The sequence below is a fragment of the Pipra filicauda genome, unplaced genomic scaffold (genome assembly GCF_003945595.2).
Source record: "Pipra filicauda isolate LSUMZ 115617 unplaced genomic scaffold, ASM394559v2 scaffold80_size11013439_pilon, whole genome shotgun sequence".
NCBI classification, from domain to species: Eukaryota; Metazoa; Chordata; class Aves; order Passeriformes; family Pipridae; genus Pipra; species Pipra filicauda.
The window spans coordinates 3,384,389-3,407,873 of NW_024104987.1; the positions used below are offsets into that span (position 1 = coordinate 3,384,389).

Here is a 23,485-nt window from a genome sequence, read left to right on the forward strand (position 1 = left end):
AATACTGGATTACATGCAGTCAGTGTGAATATTAATTCTGGCATTCCTGGAATGCAACCAGGGTATTCCGTGTCTACATATCATACACTTCTCAGCACTCTGTATTCCAACAGGGATTAAAAACTCCTGTTCAAAATGTGACCTGTCCTAGTTGTATGTGCTGGCATAGTCTGCATCCCATAATACACCTCCTTGGAGTCCAGGACAAGAGAACATGGAGAGGGACAGAGCCAGCTGTGGCTGGTGCTGGACCCAGATTCAAGAAGCACAGCTGGGTATCTCTGCACTGATTTCCAGCACTCTGAGCCCCCCAAACACACAAGATGGCTTGATATCAGATTAGTTCAGGCAGGGTGGGATTTATTAAATCAGGGTGAAACACCTGTCCAGCTCTGGTCTCAAGTTTGTAGCTCAACCACACTCAGAGTTCCACACTGAGCCGACTGCCCGGTTCCTTCGCGCTGCCTGTCCGGAGTCACCTCGTGAGCTGTCACCTGGGCTGGGTTAAATCTCACCCCAGATAAACGACAGGCAGAGACCCAGCAAGAAAACTCCGAGTAACACTCAAAAAGCCAAGATTTCCCACTTTGCAGAGAAAATGTTCCACCTGCAGTGCCCAGAACCAGGAACCTGCCCAGGGTGAAGAGCAAAGAACGGCTCCGCCTCCCAGGAACTCCCAGTGGGAGCTGTTAATGCGTGAGGTGCTGGGCATCCCTGACCACTCCACAGTGCAATCTGAGAGTGAAACAACGTGACAACTGCACAGCAGACAAGAGCAAACACCTCCACCTACCTCTTCTAAGCTGTGGAGCGAAGAGGCAGATACTGCTCGAGACGCGAGGGGGTGAAATGGCTCCTGACCGACCGCGTGCTGATGGTTCTGGATTTGTATAAAAGGGTTTTGCTGCGACCTGTGGGGCAGTGGAGGTATCCCATAGTGAAAGCCCTGCCCCATAAGGTGGTTCTGCTGTAGGTTAGCATAAGTCCAGGATCCATCAGGTTGCAGGTATTTCAAGGGAGATGGGGTTATATGTTCGGATGGCATTGAGAAAGGGGGGTTGTATATTTGGGGTAAATGCTGCTGAAATGCTGGGTTACTGGGCAGTTCAATGTCTCTGTTGTTTTCAGTGAAGGTGGGGAAGTGAGCACTGTGGTTGGAGTTGCAGGAAGGAGAAGGGAGTGCTGGTGGGCTCCGGGGCTGCACTTGTCTGTATTGCAACAGTCTCGACTGAGGGGGGGGCATTTCGGCCAAGTCCCGACTTTCACCTGGATCCCGGTGGGACAGTTCTCGGAGCAAATCCTGGAATCTGCATTGACAGAATAAAGGCATCAAGAAAAAAAAAAAAAAGGAAAAAAAAAGTTTTGTTGAAATCCCACTCTTTTTTGAGGCAGAAAAAACTCAAAAGCACAAACCACTGCACTTAAATATTCTCATCTTTGGGCTTACTGACCCCTAACTTCAAAGGATGGGACTGAGCAATCAGAAATCAGGCACGAGAGGATTAATTGGATGAAATACCCACCTGAATCATCTCAAAGTTTTAATAACTCTTGAGATTTCCTTTTCGGCCAGAAGAATCAATTTTTTGTTATCTCTTAAGAGACAAGTAAGGGAAGGATTTCCTGCTTTACTACACAGGGTAAAAAGTTCACATAGTTAAGGAAAATTTTAACCCCTTACAAGCCAAAAGCCAGAACAATCAGGGATTCCCCTCACTTGCACAATATACCTTCAAACTTCTTCAAAAGGTCAAGAATATTCAATTCAGCACTTCAAAGAGTCAGATAAGAGGGCATTTAGATGCTTTACCATGGCTCTAACAACCCAGATGGAAAGGAAAGCATAGTGGGAGATGACAGCAAACAGAGGCAATTTAAAAATCCAGCCTTTACAAAATACATGATCAAAGTTGATGACCACTGGAACCATTTTTCTGTTGACATTCAACCGCTTCCTTTCTTGCCCCCTAATGCTCCATCTCAAATACAAGCATTTTTTTGCTTTTAAAAGCGAAGGGTTTTTGAAAAGAAAAATTTAGGTTTCACTGGGGAGCAATGTTTGGGGAGGGGCTGGTTTGTTTGTTTTCGAGCACATAAATCTGAGACTTCAAATTGAAGAATTTACAACTTAAATAGGCCTTAACTACACTCAGACACCTCTTTTATAAAAACACGAGGTTTTTGCTCTCTACCCATTCCTTACTCCATAAACACAACACTGAAAAGCTCCACGAAAATATTTTTCCACTACAGCTTTACTACCCAATATACTAACAGAACAAAGCATAACACATAATAAAAGCACAGTTGTAAGTCAGCCTGCCAACTATTTTAACCTTCATAATAACAGCAGCAAAAAGCAATACCTTTAAGTGCCTTGCACTTGATCACAGTGTTACAGATAGGTGCCCACTGCTCAATTTTACACAAGCTCTGATGACTCAGTAAACAAATACCTTGAATATGTTGCCTCTGTTTCATCTTCTGTATTACTGGCAAGTTTCCAGTTTGCCCTAACTTGCTGCTGTTGATGCAATCCAATTGGTTGCTGAGGAAGATGTGGTAGATGAGGATGGTGATGGTGTTGATATGGAATAGTGCCTTGACTGAGATAGGCATTATGTTCATTCCATTGCTGTAACCTGGCTTGTTGTTGCTGCCTTATTGTTTCCAAAGCTACATTTCCATGCATACGATCTACAAAAATAGTTTTAAAAAAAAATTTTATCTAATGCCCTTTTTTAAAGATCTTTATGTCAGAAAAAGAAAAAAAAAAAAAAGAATACTTTTTAAACAGTATATTCCAGGGCCTATTATATACTAACTGCATTGCAGTGTATAACCTGGTTATTTAAATCATATGGAAAATCATATAAACATGAATCTTCTAATAAAGTGCTGAATATTCAAACATGCCTGAAGCAGCAAATTATGCTCAATGACATTACTTATGGAAACTAACCCAACAATGACCCAATTCAGAGCAATATGCCTGAAAAAGGTAAATACCTCCTTCATTTTCACTTCAATGTAGTTATAATTGCACACTCTGAATTTAAATAAAGAAAAGTCACCTACCTAAAGTGTCCCCTAAGGGCATTCCTGACGGATTCTCTTCAATGAAGTTGTTCAAGTGGGTTGGCAGAACGGGGTTGTGCTGTGCAAGAGGCCTCAAAGGATTATTGACTTCTTGTAACAGAGGTGGGGGGTGTTGTTCTGAAATCACAGCATCTACAGCAGGAGAATGTGGTCGGTGGGGAATTGGATTATTAAAAAAAGACTGGCTGGGGCCTGCCTGGTAAGCAGGGGAAAGCTGTGAAGGTTGTGGAGGCTGCTGATTCAAATGGTTATGCTGCTGAACTACCTGGCTCTGCTGGGGTGGCATTTGGTTTGCTTGGTCAGGCAAGTGATTTTGCTGCTGACTTAAAAGGTTTTGCTGCTGCTGCTGCTGCAGAGGATACGGCTGCCTTGGGAGCTGGGAGAGGTGCTGGAAGTGGCGGTTGGGAACTGCAAACTGGGAGTGGGGCGGGGTGAGGTGGAGGTTCAGCTGCCTGGGGTTGGGATTCTCTTTGCGATGGAATTTAGCGTTGGGAAAACCAACACCGGAGCGGGACTCGGGGCTCCTCTGCTGAGAACTGGCTTCTAAATCAACCTGCAGAAAAGAGAAGGAAAACTTTTGGAAATCCACATTAAAATCAATCAAACAAACAAACAAAACCATTTCAGTAATGACTAAGCTCATTAAAAGAGAGAATATTAAAAAACAAACACACAAAATCAAATGAACGAATAAACAAACAAACCCAAAACCAAACCACAAACCCAGACAAGAGAAACCCACCTGCTTGGATTCCAGAGGTTTCTTCTCAGGTGTTCGAATTTTACTGATTTCAGGTCCAGCAGCATTTTCACTTTTACCTAAAAACATTTACAAAATCATTTAGTTTCAATAGAAAAATTATTATTATGGGATTTTTTTTTTTTTGCCAGACACAGGAAAATTTAGACTTATTAGTATAGCATTTACAGCACCACAGACACTTAATATCATTTACCTAAATAACACTTTTCCTTTAATCTCTGCACTTTGTTCATTAATCATCACTAAGTAGTTCTTCCAACTTAATTGCAAATAACATCAGCAGTTGTACTGCAGAACAGAGATGGAACAATTATACCCTCAACACCCTCCCCAGCTTCCGTTACTTCCTCCTCTGAATCTCACAGTATCTGAGTTATTCTATTTGTAATGGCAAATCTCACATTCTTTACCCAACTCCATCAGGGAGGAAAGGGCAAAGGAAGGAAATAAAAATACCCTATTTAAAGGATATTGTAAAGTACAATCATAAAGTAATTTAAAGCACAAAACTCTCAAAACCAGACCAATTTTCACTGCCATTTCAACCACTGACCATTTCGATTTTGTTCGTGCTGCTCCTTTTCCTGATGCTGGAGCTGCTGCTGGCCCATGTTAACTGGAGAGTGATGCCCCAGGCCATAAGGGATAGGAGACCCACGCCCATGTGCCTGTAACAGGTTCATATTATATGCCATAGCTGCTTGATGAGTAATGAGTCGAGGGTCGACTGCAAACCTACCCTGATACCCCGTCCATGGTACCTACACAGTAAAAAAAATAAAAAAAAATAAGAGAGAAATGCAACCTGTTAGGGTACATTAAAGGCAGAGAAATAACAAGCACACTGATATTAGGTCAAACAACAGTTTTCTGTGCATCAGATGACCTGACAGACTCACACACAACTACAGCTGGTGTTGGAAAGGGAGAGCTGTAAGGGCAGCAAAGATTCCGAAGGACAATCCTGGGCAAAAAATTTTGTATCAAAACCCATGGTTTTTTCAGTGGTTTCGAAATTCTGAGAGAAAAGACTGATGGATAAATTTTAGTTCAACACACTTTAGATTAATCTCTTCTCTAATTAAACAGATGTGGATGAAGGTCAAGAAAATAAAAATCCATTTCTCCTGTAGTTAACGGACACTGGGTTGCGGCTTGGGGGGAAGAACAGAGGGAGAAGCCTCTGACCTGAAGAACAGACCTTTTAGCATCCATTGGTGTGATTTTGTACCACTGAAGGAGCAGCCAGGCCTTTCCTCTGCACCCAGGACACACTTAGTGAAGGTACCAGGACTACTGGGAAGTTAACAGGACTACTGGGACAATCCAAGACCCTCCATAAGTGAGGAATGACAGGGCTGCTCCAAAGTGCCTGTGCTGCATCTGAATTGCACATTTGAAGTAAAATCCACCTCCTGAAAGCAGGTAATAAAAACCTGGATTTTTTTACAACGGTTTCAGTTTTATTCCTGAAAGGAATGCAAAGGAAGACAGCTCTGGATCAAATTAGTTCAATCTCTCCCTGTAGGGAATTTATTAAAAGGAGGAAAATACATGAATCAGAGGCGAGTGCAGGGAGAGTAATCACCACTCAGGCTGCCAGAGCATCCCTTAGTGATGACAGCACACAACCTCCTCCTGCTTTTACCTTGGCTATGGGAACTGCATTAAACAAAGCAAAGACATCATTTCATCTTACATGAACAGAAACACGTTTTACTTCAGTCCCTACTTGTTTCAAGTGTAACAACTTTCACGCTACTCTTTTTTTAAATTACTATTTGCCCTTGAAATGTGCACTTTGAACTTTAGCTTTAGGCTGCTCTTGCATCTGTACAACCTCAAATCATCTCTGAGCCTCTTTTCAAATGTAGCTGTCTCATTAGTACCTCAGCCTTCCCACTTAATTATTTAAAAATCCATCCTCAGGGAAGGTGAGCTCAAAATACTTATTTTTAATACATTTCTTTTGATTGGAAATACATAAAAAATATATTAACCTTGGAACAATAAGGCAGAGCTTTTTAAATTACCTTGGTTTGATATTAATATAATGTGAGCAAGCATGACAAAGATACAGCTGCTGGCCTTCTCATTGCATTTAAATTTACTCATCAAATGCAGATTTCTAGTAAGCTTGGAAAAAGGAAAATTCCTTGGCCTAGCAAAGAAAACCAATTTACAGCTGCCAGCTGATCTAAGACATGCAACTGAAACTACAGCAAGTTCCCTATTCAGCACCCATAACCCAAATTACAACAGAGCATTATTGAAAAAAAACAAGTTAACTGTGTTCCAACATTTAGCATTATGAAAGGAATTAAATACATGTGCATGTGTTTAATTCCATGTCCTTCCCACAGTTTTCAGGAGTTGTGCACAACACAGACACGTTACAAGCTTTTGCAGCCTTTGTTCTTTCCTTGCATTTTCCTCCATGAATATGTGACTGTGAAGGGTAGCAACAAAGCAGAGGCTGCTTCTTTAATTTGTGGCAATTTTGGAGGGACAGTCTGATCTGTAATCCAAAATTCCATGCATAAATGTAGCCTAAAAGACCTGATTAGAGATCTTCATTCTGTTCCCAAATGTCATTAAGGAAAGGGATTGGAGAGGAAACTGGTTCACTACGAGGTTCTGGAAGGGAAAAACATCCCATTATGCTTATTTTTCTTATCACTTCACTTCAGACACCTTGCACTGCAGAATTCCAAAACTGGTAATTTAGACTGTGTGAAGCCAATAAAGAGAAACAAACTGGGGGTGAATCACTGATGTCTCTCTGATGATTAAGAACTGAACTGGGCCAATAATTCAGAGGCAGGTGTCTCGAGTCACGGCACACAGATTCCACTGGTGTGCCTAAAACACACCAAATTACATGAACATGGAATTGCTTTTAGGCTGCCTGGAGTTATTTTGTGCAAGTAAAGCTTTAAAGTCCCTATTTTCTGGTGGTCCTCTGCACTGCCACTCCTAAAGCCAGCAAAGCCCATATATTTGAAGTAAAGTGCTGAATAAACCTGCAATAAATTCACTATCTGATTTTCCCATATATTTTGTGCATACAATAATTGAGGAGAGGGTTGGGGGGAAAACACAAAATTAATTCTTACAGGCAAAGGCACAGACATGACCATATTTCCTCCATAGACAGCAGGTACATAGAGAATACTTGTCCCAGTGTGTGGATCTATCCTTTGAACAGGACTTGGAGATTTCCCCAGGTTGGGGTGAGGTCCCAGAGGAGGAGGGGGAGGAGTAAATGCTCGGATAGGATTTCCAATGAGAACAGAAGGATTGGGCTGAACTGAAAAGAAAGACCAAAAAAAAAAAGATATATATACACAAAAAAGTAAAATATATACACAAAAAGAACATGAAGCCACTGTTTCTTTCTTTTTTTCTTTTCTTTTTTCTTTTCTTCTTTTTTTTTATCCTGATAGCATCTATCTTTATAAAGCCTGTGTGAAACTCTCTAAGAGCACAGGTCTGATACACCAAGAGCAAGCATTAATCAAATCAAAAATTTGAAGAGGCAGAAAATATGAGTTGAGATACAGAGAAACAGGTATCTGGTAAGTGCATTAATGAGAGAACGTCCCAAACCAATTAAATATGCTGACAGTCAGAGTAGCTGTTAAGCACTGCATCAAAAACTAAAATCACCCTCTTTTCTTTAGCAGGGAAGACAAGCTTTAAATTAATGCTTTTTCAAATTAATAACAAAATTATTCAGCTGTGGCATGCTACCTTGCAAAGGTATCATTGGTAATATCTGGATATATGACAGCACAATTTAAGTTCAAAGTACCCCATAAAAAAGTGTCTGCAATATAATGTCCAAACCCTTTTAGTGCAAATACACTGGGACAGGGGTTTACAGTATGAATTTCAAATACAGCCATTTTTAAGAGGCCAACAATTATGCTGTGTTAAGGCTCCAAAGTCAGTGCACACAACACCTATAAAGGGAAAGCCTCAGAAATACCAAATGTCCATTTAACAGCCTATAATCTGTTTCCCATTTACAAGAAGTAAATGACTTTCAAATAAAGAAGGGACCAGATACTCCATTTATATCAAACTAATATCAATGTCACTGCAGCCATATCAGTGTGAGCTCAGGAATTCCTCCAGGAGCAGCAGATACTTACCCATTCCATCAGGTGGGAAATGGTCATTCTGGTTGTGATGGTGGACCTTGCCCTTTAAAGGAAAAAAACAATAATTACAATGTTTTGCATTATTATATAAACCAAAGCTGTTTATTCAGGTGAACATTATAATTAAACACAAAACGGAGCTTGAAAGAAGTCAACAGTTTATTCCTACACATTCACCTGTCCAGTTCCACCACCTGACACCATGAATTCACAAAGCTGGACATTAAATACCACTAATCCAATTAATCAGTAGGTCATTACAAGTCCCTCTGGGAAAACTCTCCCAAGGCCTGTTTCCAGATGCAAAGAGGGCTCCAGCAAATATTTTGAGTTTCTTTCCTCACCATTTCATTCTCCACTGTCTCACTTTTTTCAGGAGCAGCATCCAGTACTAACATAATCCTCAGGATTCCTCTGCCATGGCAGCTCTTAGTGGAAGCATGATCCATTTTCCCCTCCAGGTTCCAGCTCAAGAACCTTGGAGACAAAGCAGCTTCTCCCAGTTTTACCCAGTTGTTCACCCAACCTCATTAGACATTGTCTCCCTGCCCCATCCCATCTATTGGCCTCTGGACTTTTGCTCCTCTGTGACTGCTCCCCAAAAGTACAATTATAGGAGAGCCAAGAACCACAGTGCTCTGGGGAAACTGTTTTTCCTTGGTGAATTGCACATTAGAAAAGGATTTTAACAGAACTGAGTTATCCCTCCTGCACGCTCATGAGTTTCCAGCATCAACTAATTAGTTAATATTCATAAACTGTGAGCACATATTCAAGTGCCAGTATGCTCTTAAGTCCTTTGCAGGAGAGGAATACTTTACTTAATCTGGACCTAAGTATGTTCACAAGTTTAAAATAAATCTAAAAAGGCTTTGATGCTGCAAAACTTTCCCTGCCCAGGAGATAAGTCTAGGCAGTTTTCCAGCAGTCTGAGCAAATTAGTCAGGGTACAAAGACAGGTTGTTTGACAATGTTGACTCATGCATAAACCAGATTAAAGAACTGGTCCTCGAATTTTCCCCTCATTTTAAAAATGAATTATTGAAAAATAAAATAATAATTGCTTTTCACTGCAGCACTTAAAGAAAAGAAGCCTGTTTATTCACCAAACAGAGGAGGGTTCAATCTAAAACCAGAGGAGTTACATGCCTCAATCACTCATGGTCAGCACAAGGCATTTCTGTATCTGTTATACTGCCACAGTGAAGCTCTAAGTGCAGAAATCTGAAAATCCTCTGTTCTAACCTATCAGACTTGTATTTTATAGGTGTCATATTTTTAAAACTGAAATAGCAAATAGTTACATAAGTTTGTAAGAAGAGCTGTCCTGTTGAACAGGACATGTCACAGTATGAACATATCCCAGGATCAGAATGGTAAATAGAAGTCAACTGGGGCCACCTGTAAGCTGGGGAAGGGAGGTGCTGCCTTTCTTTTATCTTTTTCTTTTCATAATTGTGATGGCTTAATGACTTTATAATAGTCTGTTATTAACTTAATCGTTGCCATTTCTCAAAGATTTTCACCTCAAGGTTCACGTCCCCACCCAAAAAGCCCTAAACCTACACTAGAACTGATGCTGACTGACAGCACAGGAGCACAGACACACTCAGTTTGCTGTAAAAACCCACTCCACCTTTGGGGTATCAAAATCCACGTTACATAAAGGTGCTCAGAGGAAGCTCAGACCAAGCTTTGGGTGACTGCAGGCAGTTAACAGCTTGTCACTCCTTGGATCCCCCTTTAGTGTTCTCCAGAGTTGTAATCAGACCTGTGGCCCTCACCGACTGCAGGAGATGTGGAGGATGATGATGTTCCCTGACCTCAGTGCCTGAATCCAGACCAAAAGCTGGAGCAGAGGCAGCAGGAGGGAGGGAGGCAAAGCTGTGAAGTCAGAGCCTAATTTACTGTACGGGAACTACCCCGAGGGAAGCTCCGAGTTCTGAAAACTTTCCCTTTCCACATCATCACCTTCAATAAAGGCTGTCCCTGTCCAACTCTGCTGTTCCCTCCTCACCTCCATGCCCAGCCAAGCCACAGGAACACGGGGGAAGGCAGATGCCCCCAGACAGCCCGTTCTGTGTTGGCTGGTTTGCCTCTCACAGAGGCAAGACTCAAACATTTTTACTTCTTTAAAATCTAAACAGTAAGGAGGTTTTTAATGCCCTTGCATAAATCCAGGAGCAATTCTGCTGAATAAGAAGGTGTTGTTTGTTCAAAATCACTTTTCACAGCATGTGAAAGACGAGCCCTGCCCTGCACAGATGTCCATAAACTCACCACAAAACACAGTGTCAGAGGCTCTTCTCACTTTTTCGCTACAAAATACACCAGCACTAGGTTTTTAATCTTTCATTTCCAGTGTTAAATATTGTACTTAGGAGGTCTAAAATAAGCAAAGCTAACCATCTGCTTTTAAAACTCGAGCAAAGGGAAATGTATCCCTGCTCACAGCCATATTCTGTGTGTGCCTGGGTGTTACCTGCTCGCTGCACTGCTGGTACTGCACACACTGCCTGGCAATTGTATCCAGGGGGAAGAGATTTTATTTAGAATTATGACACAGGGGGTTTAGACACCTCGGATCTGAAGCTGAAAATACAGTGCTGGCAGTTTGAAAGTGTCTCTTGGCATTCCTGCATCACAAGGGCTCAGTTTACCAACAAATCGAGGGAAAATAAACAGAGCCATCTACAAACAAGATTCTCACTTCCCCCAGCACCCACCCCCCTTTTTTCCCTAAATGTACTATACCTGCATTTTCAAATACCTTCTTTTTATTTCATTTAGGAAACTAAAAGTATTAATAATGACGTTCTGTTAAAGAAAATGCATTCAAGGCTGAGGCACTCAAGAAAAATGGAGAGCGCAGCAGTGGATTTTAAAGATAATTTTGTAATTTCTGGTTTTCCGTAGGCCCAGTGTTTTGACACATGACTAGATGCTTTAGAAATCTGGTGTTTGTTTCAGAAAGCAATGCATCTTGATGAAGAAACCAAATGTTCTCACTTACAAACCTTCTTTGGGGAAGGACTGCCAAAGGGAAGGCTTTCCTTTTTGTATTGTTAAAAAACCTGTCCTAAAAATTTCACTTCAATGATATAGCCTGCAACACAAATGCAAAGCTATGGGAAATTCATACATTTCTTCCTTCTTGTGCAACTGAGTTCATCACAAAGCTGACAACCTGCATTTCAGCTGCATCTCTAAACACATTTTAATTAAATTATAACTCAAACGAACTACATTTTTACAACTATAACTCAAATAAACTACAAAGAAGCATTAAAATAGAATTAATTACTAATATATCACCCTCCAAGGAAGCCACATATTTTCATCACTTTTTCACCTGCTTTTATAAAGCAGCTGATGAAATTACCACTCAGAGGTAATTTCATATCTCTGCCCTCTTGATGCTGCTGAAATCTGGTCTTGTGAAGGACATTATCACAGAGCTAATCTGTGCAAGATACTGCTTTACAATATATTTCTAATTACATCAAAAAATTACCTGACGTAATACAAGTCCCCGAATTTTAAATGTGATTTTTAAATCAAACCAAATCCCTTTTGCCCATTGTTCTGTTGTTTCCTTATACTCCTTTTGCCTGTTGTTTCTTTGGGGTACAGGCAGAGCACGAGGTGCCTGTGACAGGGATCGGCTCTCGGTCAGAGGGTTTAATTTGGTTTATCTAAACCCTGAGGTTGAAGTTTACCACTGAACAAACCAGAGTGACCCAAGGTGTATGTTTTAGTAAGGAAACAGGACTTGGACACCCCTAAATGCTGTATTATAATACAAGTCTGGAGCTTTCACCTGAAAACGCCGTGGATCGCTCCGGAATTCACACTCGTTTCTGATTGCATTGATGCAATTTTAAAACAAACAGCCTGTTCCATAAACCTTTCCTGTCATTTCTCTGCATTCACTTCCCCTTCTGACAATTCCATGGCTGGGAATGCTTTACCTTTGGAGGGGATTGCTGCTGCTTGGTGGGATTGGCCGAGTGCTGATGCCGCAGAGCTCGGGGGATGAACTCGGGAGCCAGAGGGTTCAACACGTAGGTTTTCTTCAACTCCAAAGCCTCCAACTGAGCTTTGATCTGCTCAAACGTGATCCCGTGAAGACTTTCATTCTCATGGCACAGGGCAATGAACCTTTCCCAGAATTTCCTATGGAAACAATTCAGAAACAGTGGGTAAGACTCGATGGCTGTCGCGAAAATTAAAACAGACTCAACAGAACTGTGGCATTTTTATTCTTTGTAGATGCTCATTTTATACCCCAAGGCACCCACCCTGCAACCCCACAGCACAATGAAAAGCTCCCCAGTTATTTAAAATGCACACACAGGTCTGTCCATGGTGTCAGAGCAAAGCACTGGGAGTGTATCCAATATTCCAATATTAATGTCATGGACAGGTCCAACCGGGGATTTTTTCCTATAAAACCAACAATGCTTAAAATTTTGAAAAGCATATGATTTAAGGAACTTGTTAAGACTGAAAGAGTCATGGGGATTATACAGATTCTCAGTCCCAGATGATGTCAAATATATTCTCTGAATTTAGGCAGATCATTCAGTGTAACAAACACCAAAGGTGAGATATTCCCTCAAAACTGCTCTTGTCAAACACTTCAGAGGCATGTGAAGATTAATATTTGGGAGTATCTAGAGATCCTTTGAGATCCTCTGGTGGAAAACAAATAAAATCATAAATTTTATTGTGTGTCAGATTTTTCTATAACATATAGAAGTAATTTTGAGCCAGAAAGACAACCAGCAGATGACACACGTCTCCTCTATGAAAATTCTGCTTCCAGCTTTTTGGAGGGGTTATTTAAACTATGTAATAAAAGAACATTCTTCCCTGCCTTCTCCTTTCTCATGACACATCTTTCTACTGCTTATAAAGTCTTTATATTGTTAACATCCACAGCAGGATCTCTACAAACTCTTTACACTTATTTTATTTTTTCTTTAACCTCAAAGAACTTCTTGGGTGAAGTCACTGAAGCTTAAAAGATATTTAAATAAGGTCTGAAGATGTCACTTTAACAAAAAACCCAAACCTGACTGAGCTGTCTCTTTCAAAAAAATCAAGAATAATGAAAGTTAGTGAAAAAGAGTATTAAAAGACAGTGATCTTAAAAGTGTGCTTGATTATAAGTAATGCTTGTTCACCCTTCAGTAATAAGGCCTGGCCTGTAAGCAAACACTGTTATTTCCCCAAATCCTGTAAAATGGGAGGTTGCTGCACACTGATTTTAACAGCAGTGTCACATTTTGCTGAGTAGCTGACTTTGTGGAAAAGAACAAATGTCTGTCTTGCAGGAATTCTGTAATGCTACTGACATATTTAAGAATTCCAAATAGTTCTCCCCAAAAGCCCATCTTCTGTTGTGATTTTACGGAGGCAAGAAATGCTCTTTTAAAATTCACGATGCAAGATGGCCCTTTTTGTGCATTTTGCTCTAAGGCAAACAGATCTTGCAAGGTTTTAAGTGAGTTTTAAAACCCAAAATTAAATACTTCAGTGGGATGCTTTAATGATGGAATTCCCTCTGATTAATCAACTCAGTCACCAAACCAAGCACCACAAATCCACTGAGACTCATCCACTTTTGCTCAGGATGCCCCAAGCAGTCTCTGCACACATGGAACACTTTGAGCTGTACATGGAACACTTGTACTGGGGTGTAAGAACAGAGAATAAAACGCTGCTGCCTCTCGGTGTGCTCGGCAGTTTAAAGGGGGTTTCTGCCAAAACAGCCCTGTCTGGTCCGGTTGGAGCACAGAGGAACAGAATGATCACCCTGGGCACACTTCACAAAGCTCTCCCCAACCATCATTACAGTCCTGACTCATTTTGACAGGTATTAGAATATTTATAAAATTCGAGTACACTCTCAACTTTTTTGAGGTCTGTTTTTCCTAACGAAACGTCACTTCTTTCAGACTTCTATAGTCCTGTTGTACTAAAAAAGAACCCTCTTCCCAGCATTCTGCCTGAGCCCCTCCAGCACTATTTTCAAAGAGTGAATGTTCAATTATTCAGTGAAACAAGACAATGGTGTATTACAGAGAAAGCTCGAGCTACATCTTAATAAAGTTTCAGTGCCCCTTGTTTCCTAATTATCTTTTTGTTTTATAATTTGGAACAGCTATACATATATAAACAGCTGCTGGTCTTCAAAATGCAAACTCAATGCTTAACTGCCAAGCCTGTAATTCATTTACCTGCTGACAGCCTATATTTTTATTTTATTAAGTTTTTGCATGCCCCATTTCAGGTATTTTGAAGGAGTACTCGGGAGGCACAGGGGCTCTTTCTCATCAGTTCTTTACATAAACCAGTTCATGGCTAAAAAACCCAACCAGGTAAAGGGAAAAGTGAACTAAACCCACAACCATTGCTTCTCTGTCAATAATATGTTCTGAGCCATTTAGAGCAGATCTCTGTGTTCAGGTACAGATCCCCCTGACGTGGCCCCAGCAGGTAAGTGGTTAAATTCAGATTCTGTGTCATAAATGTAGTAAACACAGATTTGGGTTCCATTTGGCTTCTTCACTTCTAATCCTTGAAAACCACATTCCTTTTCAAGACAGTAGAATACTGCTCAGGAAAGTAGAACACAACAGAGATGTAACAACTGACTAACACGTATTTTTAGCTTTATTTTAATAATGTAGTTAGTGCAGTGTTTCCTCTCTTCGAGAAATCAGCTGCAGGGTTTATCTCTGATCATCTCAAAATCTCAGCTCCTCCACTGGAAAAAAAAAAACCTTTGAAGAACAAGAACCTGGTCTCCTTAACATCAGTGTTTACACATCTCAGCATTTTCCACATTTATTCATTTAGGCCTATAAAAAGTCAATTCACTCAAACCTTAACGAGTTTTTTCCAGGTGTCATGAAGACATATCAAAACATAAATAAGGTTTTTAAAGTCCTCTACCACCCTACAACTGGTATAATATACAACTTTAAAATACCATGTCACATCACAATTTTTAAACTCCAAATTATCTATTACTTTTATTTATGTATAAAATTTTAACAGGTGTACAAAAGAACCTCTACTGGAAAGTAAAATGAAGCATCTTCAGTTGTTACTGTCAAGTGAAAATCCAAGCAACTATAAATACACGAAAAGCCAGTTTATCATTTCACTAAATCCATCACAGATAAACACATTTTCTAGTACCCTTAGCCCTGATTAACCAGGGAACATCCATAAAGTACCTGCATCTTCCAATGGAACACAAAGCAATAGGGTCTCCCACCACAGCTACCAAGGATTGTGCTCTGGTGATGGCAGTGTTGAGAAGTTTGTAATTGGACAGAAAACCATAATCCAAGTCTTCTGTTGAGTCCTCCAGTAACTGCTCTTTCCTTTTAATTGGTGTTTGCTTATGTTTGCACGTGTGCCGTGTTCGTACTGTGCTGAGAAACAAAACTCTGAACTGTTTTCCTAAAAGGAGACAAAAAAAACAAACGTCTGAGATAATTGTTGCTGTTTCTGCTCTTACCACAACCAGAACACGGCACTTGCCAGCCAAGTTTCACACCTAGATATTCTGAACTGAGAGCTACCCTTCCCATGAAGAGCTTTATGCAAGAATAATAAGATTTAAAAATTTTAAAAGATGCACTATAAATAGCACATTCCATTACAAGAATATTTCCTCTTTAAAAACTTATTTTTCACCTCAATATTAATCACTCCAGAGCTTTCTGAAATGTTCATTATCTTCACAACATTGCCAGGCAGCCAATAACAAACCTTGAACTTATTTATTTTACCTTAAGTAAAAGTTCTGGACATTCTTGATTGATATTTTAAAATTTCTCAACTATACCAATATCAACCATGAAAAAACAGAGCCCACACCACTCACTGTCACTCAGTTACTTTATTATTATCTGCCTTTGTTTATCACTGACTAAAAGTGCAACCTAGCAACAGGCTATGCCTACACAAAATTCTTATTATCAATGTGATTCCAGGAAGAAATATCTAAATTTCTCCTTAGGTTTCTCCTGGACTCCTTTTTACAGTTTATTCCACAGACAAAAAAAAAAAATAAATCAGTAAAACATTTTGAGGCTAAAGCCTCGTTACATTTTCACTTGGAACCCTGGCTGTCCCCTTATCTTAAAAATCAATCAGTTCTCACATTTTTCACTCGATTTATTTTTTTAAGCAAGCCTGGACTTCATTTTGAGAACACACAATCTCACACACCCGAGTTTATTGCTCTGTGACACCACCTGTGTCACAGCTCGCCCGTTCCCATCGACTGACGGTAATTTCATTACGTCTTATTTAACCTCACCCCTCCCATTCGTCACTTCCTCAGCCCGTTTTTGGGGCACAGAGCTGCTGCTCACCCTGAACATTGAGCACTCTCTCCACACTGACATCTGAGAGCCTTTTTTTCCTCAGTTCAGCCCGAATCCTGAACACTTGATCGGCGTAAGGCGTCACCACCCCGATGCTGCCGTCGTCCAACTTGCCCCAGGCAACAGGCCACTTCCTTCTTAATTCTTCAACACGCTCCACTACTTCAAACACCTGAAAAGAAAAGGCAGAATTCATGAAAGGAGGATCCATTCTTTGATATGGAAAGAGAACTCGAATTTTAAAGCTCTAAAGCTTATTTTTTGTAATACGTGACACAGTATTACAAAAGTAATAATGTTATTGCATTCTAGGGTGACACTCTAAAATACCATGAATTAAACCAATGTATTTACTATACACTATCTTTTTGTTATCTTAAAATGTCATCTTTAAAGTAAAAACTTGGATATTATAATCTGAATTTTCATTCCTATGAAAATGTCGAGTAGGACCTGTCTTGCCACACTTGATCCAATTTCCATAAGTAAATGTATTGCCTAAATAGAGATTATTTGATTTTTAGTCTGGATTTTATATATGTCATCTTAGAGTTTGGTAACTCTGGAAAGAGAGTCCATACACCAGAACACAATCACTTCCCATTCCAAAGGGTATCACTGGGAATTCCAGATTATTCAACAACTGCCAGTTCATCTTGATAAAAGACTATGAAATGTGCTACTGAGAAGACTAAGGAGTAATAAAACCTGAGAACCTCCTCCTGTGAGGAGACAGGCTCAAAGTAACCTCCTGCTACAGCAGCTCATTTCAACACACCAAACAGAGGTACTGCACTCCAGGAGTTGCTTTTCTTTTGGTTTTTGTTTTAAATTTACATTCAATGTGTCATTCAATAAATATTTCTCCAGCTATTTAAAGCAGGAAAATTGATGATGCAGTTTTCCTACAGCATCACAAAAGCAAGCTCAGCCTCTTAAAGAAAAAAAAAATTCTCTTCATCCTTAAAAAGTCACAAATAGTTTATTTTGGGTAATTTTAGAAGGCAGTGAAAATGTGGCTGTCTCAGAGCAAGACCTGAATATAACTTTTGGCAACATAAATTGTATTTAAAAGCCAGTTCTACTGACAAAGGACATTAGAATAAACTTTGATATCTATAAAAACCACAGCACAATGATCTTTTGTAGTAATGATCTTTTGTAGGTATTCTGGCAAGCTTCTCTGAAAGCATAAAGCTTCTGGGTATGAATTCAGAATTAACACCACACAGGGAAATTTCAGAACTACGACCAAAAAAGGAAAGTGCATTTTCCAGATTAATTCTTAATACAGGCACCAATGAACCATGAGATGCCCCAATGCAAACAGCCATTAAGGGTCAAACAGAAAAAATCTCCCTCATCATCTAATTTCAGTTTTTCCTGTTGGTGTTTCAGCAGCCCTTGTCCTTCATTTCTGCCCGTGGCTGTTAATGACTCACAGTTTTCAGACTGTTACTTGGTCACTGAAGATATTTTTAGGTCTTTTACAACTTTTTTAAATGGCAAAGTAATCCAAGTAGATTAATGAAAGTGGTCAGGTGCCTTCAGGTTTTTTTTCAGTGCTGTGTCCAGAAGTCACTGAAGCTTTTTATTTCAGTAGATATTTTAATACATCAAAGAATGCCTAAAAAGTGCTTCATAACAACAACAAACAGGTTTAAAATTGTGCATCAGATGAACCACACCATGACCAATAAGGGGAAAACACAGCTCAGCAGTCCTTCATAACAAGCACTGCTGCTCAACTGCAGCCCAACAAGTTAAAACTCCTCCTAGGCTTAAGAAAATTCATGATATTTCTATGATTTTCTCTCCCTCCCCTAACTAGAGGTGACTGGAAAAAGGCATCTTCCACTACAAAAAGTATTAACAAGTCAGGGGTGGGAGGTGGGGGCTGCTCATGTGTTTGTTGGTTGGTTGATTTTGTGGGTTTGGGTTGGGGTTTTTTTAAATGCAAAGGAAGACATGAGATGGAAAGTAATTTTTGAAGACCACAAATAAATCTATATGAAACAAACATATTGAGAAGAAGTTCTCACCCAAAAAAGTCTCATCTACCCATGATCAGTGAGACACACCAATCCTAAACATATTAAAGCAAATATGAAATGTTACTCCAGAGGAGTCTTATCTGAGTGGGAACATTTCTACAACAGTCAAAGAAATCTGAGTTTTACTTCAAACTGCAGTTACTCTCAGTTGCTAAGATACATCCATCAGAATGCCACACAAATTATGTGGAAAGACATGCTGAAGAATGAGCCTGAGAGAATGTTATGCAGCTTACAATTTGCAAAGAAAAAAAGAAGAGAAATTAGTGGAAATGTTTACTACCACTGCAATTTTCACTACATCATGTTTAGCAAACTCCACAGTTTATGTCTTCTACCTACACTGAGCACAAACCCGTAAATTTGGGGGGAGCTTTAAGAAAACAATCAAGAATAAAGCCAAAGGAGAGTTACCTCTGCGTTGTTGTAAAAAGCTGTACTATTTTTCTCTTGCACATCCTCTCCACGTGCTGTGAAGAAAGTCAGAGGGTAGAAGTCTTTGTGTGCTGGCTGTTTTCCACTTGCCATCAATTTGCCTTCATAGAAAAGTTCAGATGTGTAACTGTAACAAGGCAAAACAGGATAAAATGTGGAGTCTACATATGAGCTCACTGACAAAAATATGCAAATCTCACTGATAAAATATGCAACCACAAAATACTTCATAAGGAAAACAGAACCACTAATTACTATTCAGCATCTTCAAGTGATTTCTCTGAACTGATATTTCCATACTACAGATAGAGCAGAAAGCACTCAAAATATGCTTTTCCAACACTTTTTCTACAAAGGCCGTTCTTCCTTCTAATCGAAAGCTCGACAAAGTTATGAACATTCTCACTCATGTTTCACTCAGAAGTTCTGGTGGCTGGAAACTGGGCAGAGAGAACACTTGGTGTCTGGCACTGGTTATTCCCCAGGTTGGTTGGATGATGAGCCTGCTCACATCAGTTAAGAGTTATTAAACTTGGAAGATAAATTTACTACAGATTTCATGTGTGCTGAGCACGACACAAGCCAAGTGTTGAGCTTTCAAGTAACCTTTTCCTCTGTGACTTCTACTCCAGGCCAATCTATGTTGCCAGACATCAAAAACACAACCAGAACACGGTTCCTCTGCTGGCAGCAGCCATCCAGAGCTGGCTGATTGAAAAAGAAATGAGGCAAGAACCACTTTCATGGTGCCTTCACCAGGAGGGAAGAAGGCAAACTGAATGCAACGAGACGAAAAGGCAGCAAGAAGAGACTGCAGTCTGCTATAAATCCTCTATACTGCAGGCACAGTTGGGCTGAACTAATGTACTGTCTTCCAGTAATCAGTGAATTTAGGTCTAATCTAACTTTTCAATGCTCAGCATCCAACCTCAATGTTCTCTGGACATCACTCAGTGGATGCAGGAACCTGAACACAGCCTGACACGAAGACAACCAAAGCAGGACCCCATGCAGTTGGTGGGTCCACTGAGTTCTTCCAGGATTCCAGCTGTTGTAGCTTAAGATGGAAGTAGCTGGTCATGGAAAAGCCAAAGAAACTTGTCTGCTACCAAAGCACCATCAAACAACTGCAGCCCACCCCTGACCTGACCTGGCTTACCCTGGACAACCTTGGATGGAGCTGCAGTCAGTCCACTGCTGCCTATCAGCAAAATTAACAATTTCTTCTGCAGATTAGCTCTTGGTAATGAGATCTCATTAAAGAACAAAACTATTTCTACACCGACTGTTTTTTCCAATTACAGCTCCAAAGTCAGGCTGAACTAATGGCTTGTTCTTCCCTTAATTTCTCATGGTGTCTCTATTTCAGTGAGGTTGGGATGATTAATGAGCCCTCCATGAACCATCTTCCCACACTTACTTCTGTCTTAAGTGCCATGGTCCCATTTGTCAGGGGAAATTTCACTTTTTACAAAAAAGTGGACCTGAGACATCTAAAGGGACCACCCTGAGAGAGTTCAGCTGCTTTCACTTCCCACAGCAATCCCTCCTGGTGGGACTGGGCACACTGGACTCTTCCCAGCCCAGCCCTGGTGGTGTTCCTGCAGTCCTTACCTTGTTGTTCAGCACAGTGGATCCTTCTAGGAACTCACTGTCTGAACTCCAAGTGCTGAAGTGAATTTTCATGATCTTTCTGAGGCAAATTTCATGGAAGTGATCTCTAAACAAAAGCTGAAACAATCCCTTCCTTTTCAAATGCTCTCTCATTTCAAACTCACAGTTCCAAGAAGTGTGTAAGAAATTAAGCATTACTGAGTCTATAATTACAAAGTCCATAAAGTGAAGACAGATCAAGCTGTGCAAGGAAATATTTTACATTCTCACTTTTGATTCCCCAGAGCACTTAAATATTTCTGCTTTTGCTTTGAACACAGTGATAACCTAATTAGTATGACTGGATACCAACACAATATTCCTCAGTACATATTTGAGCCAGGATTTAAACTTTAGCATTTTTCCCCATGACTGCACTTATTCTTTCTAGCACAGTTCATGGATGAGCTCATTACACTAGCAGCCATTAGTTTATCATAGCATAAAAATGCAAACCCACTGATTAATGTGTCTTGAAAGAAGTAATATAAGATGTCAACAGTAAAGAGACACGCTCAAAATGTGACCTATTTTTTTCTGTTCACAGTTGCATATCCATATGTTCCTTACACTGCCCACAGCCTACAATTCCAAGATAATCCACCCCAGTAAATCTAAAATTCTGAAATGGCTCAAAGAAACACAGACCCTACATAACATGCTGCATAATGTTTAAAAAGGGCAAGTTAGCTCTGCTTTGGCTTAGTGGGCAAGTCCTGCAGCCAAAGCATCCCCACCTGAACGAGGGGTCTGTCCCACAACCAAGTGGCACAGACCACTGGCAGCTGTTCTAGGAGAGCGAATTTCACCCCACAATTAAGATTTCGTTAGAGAGACACTTCAGCTGTGCTTGGCTGTTCTTTGGTTCACTCACACCAGTCAGAGAAGCACGTGATACAGTGAAAAAGTTCACACCTACTTGATGATTGCTTCATGGGAGCGATAGTTCTCACACAGCAGGATCCGGCACGGGAATTCCGCAGGGTAGTGCTCGTAGAGCCGGTCCAGCAAGGAGACATGAAGGTTCCTTTCCCTGGCAAATTCACTGTAGACAAAAGGACTGAGCTGTAATAGACACACACACACAAAGAAAATGTAACTAAGGATGTGGACTCGGAATTTCATGCTCCCAACATAAGAATTTTGCATCAAACAAAAAAAATGAAACTTTATTTTTACTGCACATTCAGAGTTGGAAGACACAGATCAAGGCTATTCCAGAAAAATGCCAATTCCTACTACAAAAATGACAAAAGACCAGCATGGTCTTAAAAGAACAATAAAACATTCAATAACTAAGCAAAGAGAAGAGCCCTTATATCTACTCTTAACACCCCAAACTGTGTTTTGAATGACATTCCACCACTGCTCTGATAACCTCTTTACAATTAAGTTACTACCACAAATAGCACAGATCAGAAAATAAAGAGATTTTAACACAATTTAAAAAGTTAAATAGAATGTTTTTGAAAAAAAACCAAAAACCCAAGTGACCCAGTTACTGTTACACTAAACTACTTCTGGGCTTGTTCAACAATAAAACCACCATCTATCAGAGCAGGAGAAACAGAACCAAAGATGATGAACGAGAGGTTTTTAAAATAAAATTTCAAAATGTAGAAATAAAGCCAATCTGTTTTGACATTCTGAATACATGATTCAGATTCTGACCTTGAGTTTCACTTGAGCTAAATATTAAGTTTTTGAGATTTAAATACTGGATACCTTAGCTGAGTATCTTCAGTAAGAAGATATAGAGACAAACAGGCCAAAACTTCATCCACCCAGCTGGGCTTAGGAGACTGAGCCTGAAGCTGTAAGATTTTCAACACCTTGGAAAGTACTTTTGAGATCTATATTTAAAAAGCACTACCCCAGTCCTCGGGATTACCAATATCATGACTTGAAATGATCCAGCAGGATTAAATCACAGGTGGCAACACCACTCTGAGGTTGTTACTGTACCAAAGCAAACATCCACTCCTTTGCTACTGTGAAATGTCAAAGAGAATTGAAGCCAAATCTATGAAACCAAATAAATCTGGCCTAAAAATCAATAAAGCAAGGAAAGCTGACTTTTCCAAGCATGCTTTCTCATGCCTACAGGCTGCAAAATGACAGCCATAATCAGTGTTTTAAACTCTGTAAACCAAGCAGCTCCCACATAAAGGCACTGGCTACTTTCACTTTCCTATTTCCTTCCTGTTCAAATCCTCACCAGACTACGATGCTTCTAATAAAAATTTAAAAGAAGTTGTCTAAATCATAATAAAGATACTCCATATTCTTGAATTCCTTCAAAAACCAACAGGGAACAGCAGTCGTAAACCCCTGACTGGAATAACCACCCCTGTATCTTATCCAAATAACATCCTTTGAATTCTCCTTGGATTCCCCATCTATTATAGGATTTGGAGCAGATAAATAACTTAAATATATAAATATGAATGCAATATATATATATGTACTTCATACTCAAAAATTCCACAGCTCTTACCTGCATATGGTCTCCAGCCAAGACAATCCTTGTGTTTTTATTAGCTAATGCCAGAGGCATAATAGTTTCACACTCCATAGCTTGAGCAGCTTCATCTAACAGAATGTGTGTAAAAAACCCTGTAAAACAGAGATATCAGCAAATGAATGAATTTGAAATATGATAAAATAAACACTGATAACCAAAACACGAAATTGAACTTAACCTTCTGTATTCTGATAGTACCCAAAAAAAATAACAAAACAAAACAAAACAAAACAACAAAAAAAAAATGAACTTAATGTTCTGTATTCTGACAGTATCCAAAACTCAGGGGAAAAAAAATGGCTTACACAGATTAATTTCTAGTAACTACAAGAAACCACACAAACAATTTTCAGACCCATCCAATGACCAGCAGTGGTCAC

The 23,485-nt window shown here is 39.9% G+C and overlaps 1 protein-coding gene across 2 annotated transcripts in view; it reads right to left on the bottom strand.

Moving 5' to 3' along the window:
• Positions 1 to 23,485, bottom strand: part of HELZ (helicase with zinc finger) — an 85,197-nt gene that overhangs the window by 8,244 nt on the left and 53,468 nt on the right. For both annotated transcript variants that reach the window (XM_027749695.2, XM_027749698.2), the window contains exons 17-29: positions 23,079 to 23,197; positions 21,501 to 21,646; positions 18,908 to 19,055; positions 16,428 to 16,611; positions 15,279 to 15,507; positions 12,000 to 12,204; positions 8,020 to 8,071; positions 6,979 to 7,172; positions 4,416 to 4,623; positions 3,842 to 3,918; positions 3,079 to 3,652; positions 2,457 to 2,697; positions 794 to 1,307 (exon numbers count right to left, since the gene is read on the bottom strand). In XM_027749695.2, the coding sequence (XP_027605496.1) occupies positions 794 to 1,307; positions 2,457 to 2,697; positions 3,079 to 3,652; positions 3,842 to 3,918; positions 4,416 to 4,623; positions 6,979 to 7,172; positions 8,020 to 8,071; positions 12,000 to 12,204; positions 15,279 to 15,507; positions 16,428 to 16,611; positions 18,908 to 19,055; positions 21,501 to 21,646; positions 23,079 to 23,197 (2,891 nt within the window). The remainder of the gene's footprint in view (positions 1 to 793; positions 1,308 to 2,456; positions 2,698 to 3,078; positions 3,653 to 3,841; positions 3,919 to 4,415; positions 4,624 to 6,978; positions 7,173 to 8,019; positions 8,072 to 11,999; positions 12,205 to 15,278; positions 15,508 to 16,427; positions 16,612 to 18,907; positions 19,056 to 21,500; positions 21,647 to 23,078; positions 23,198 to 23,485) is intronic.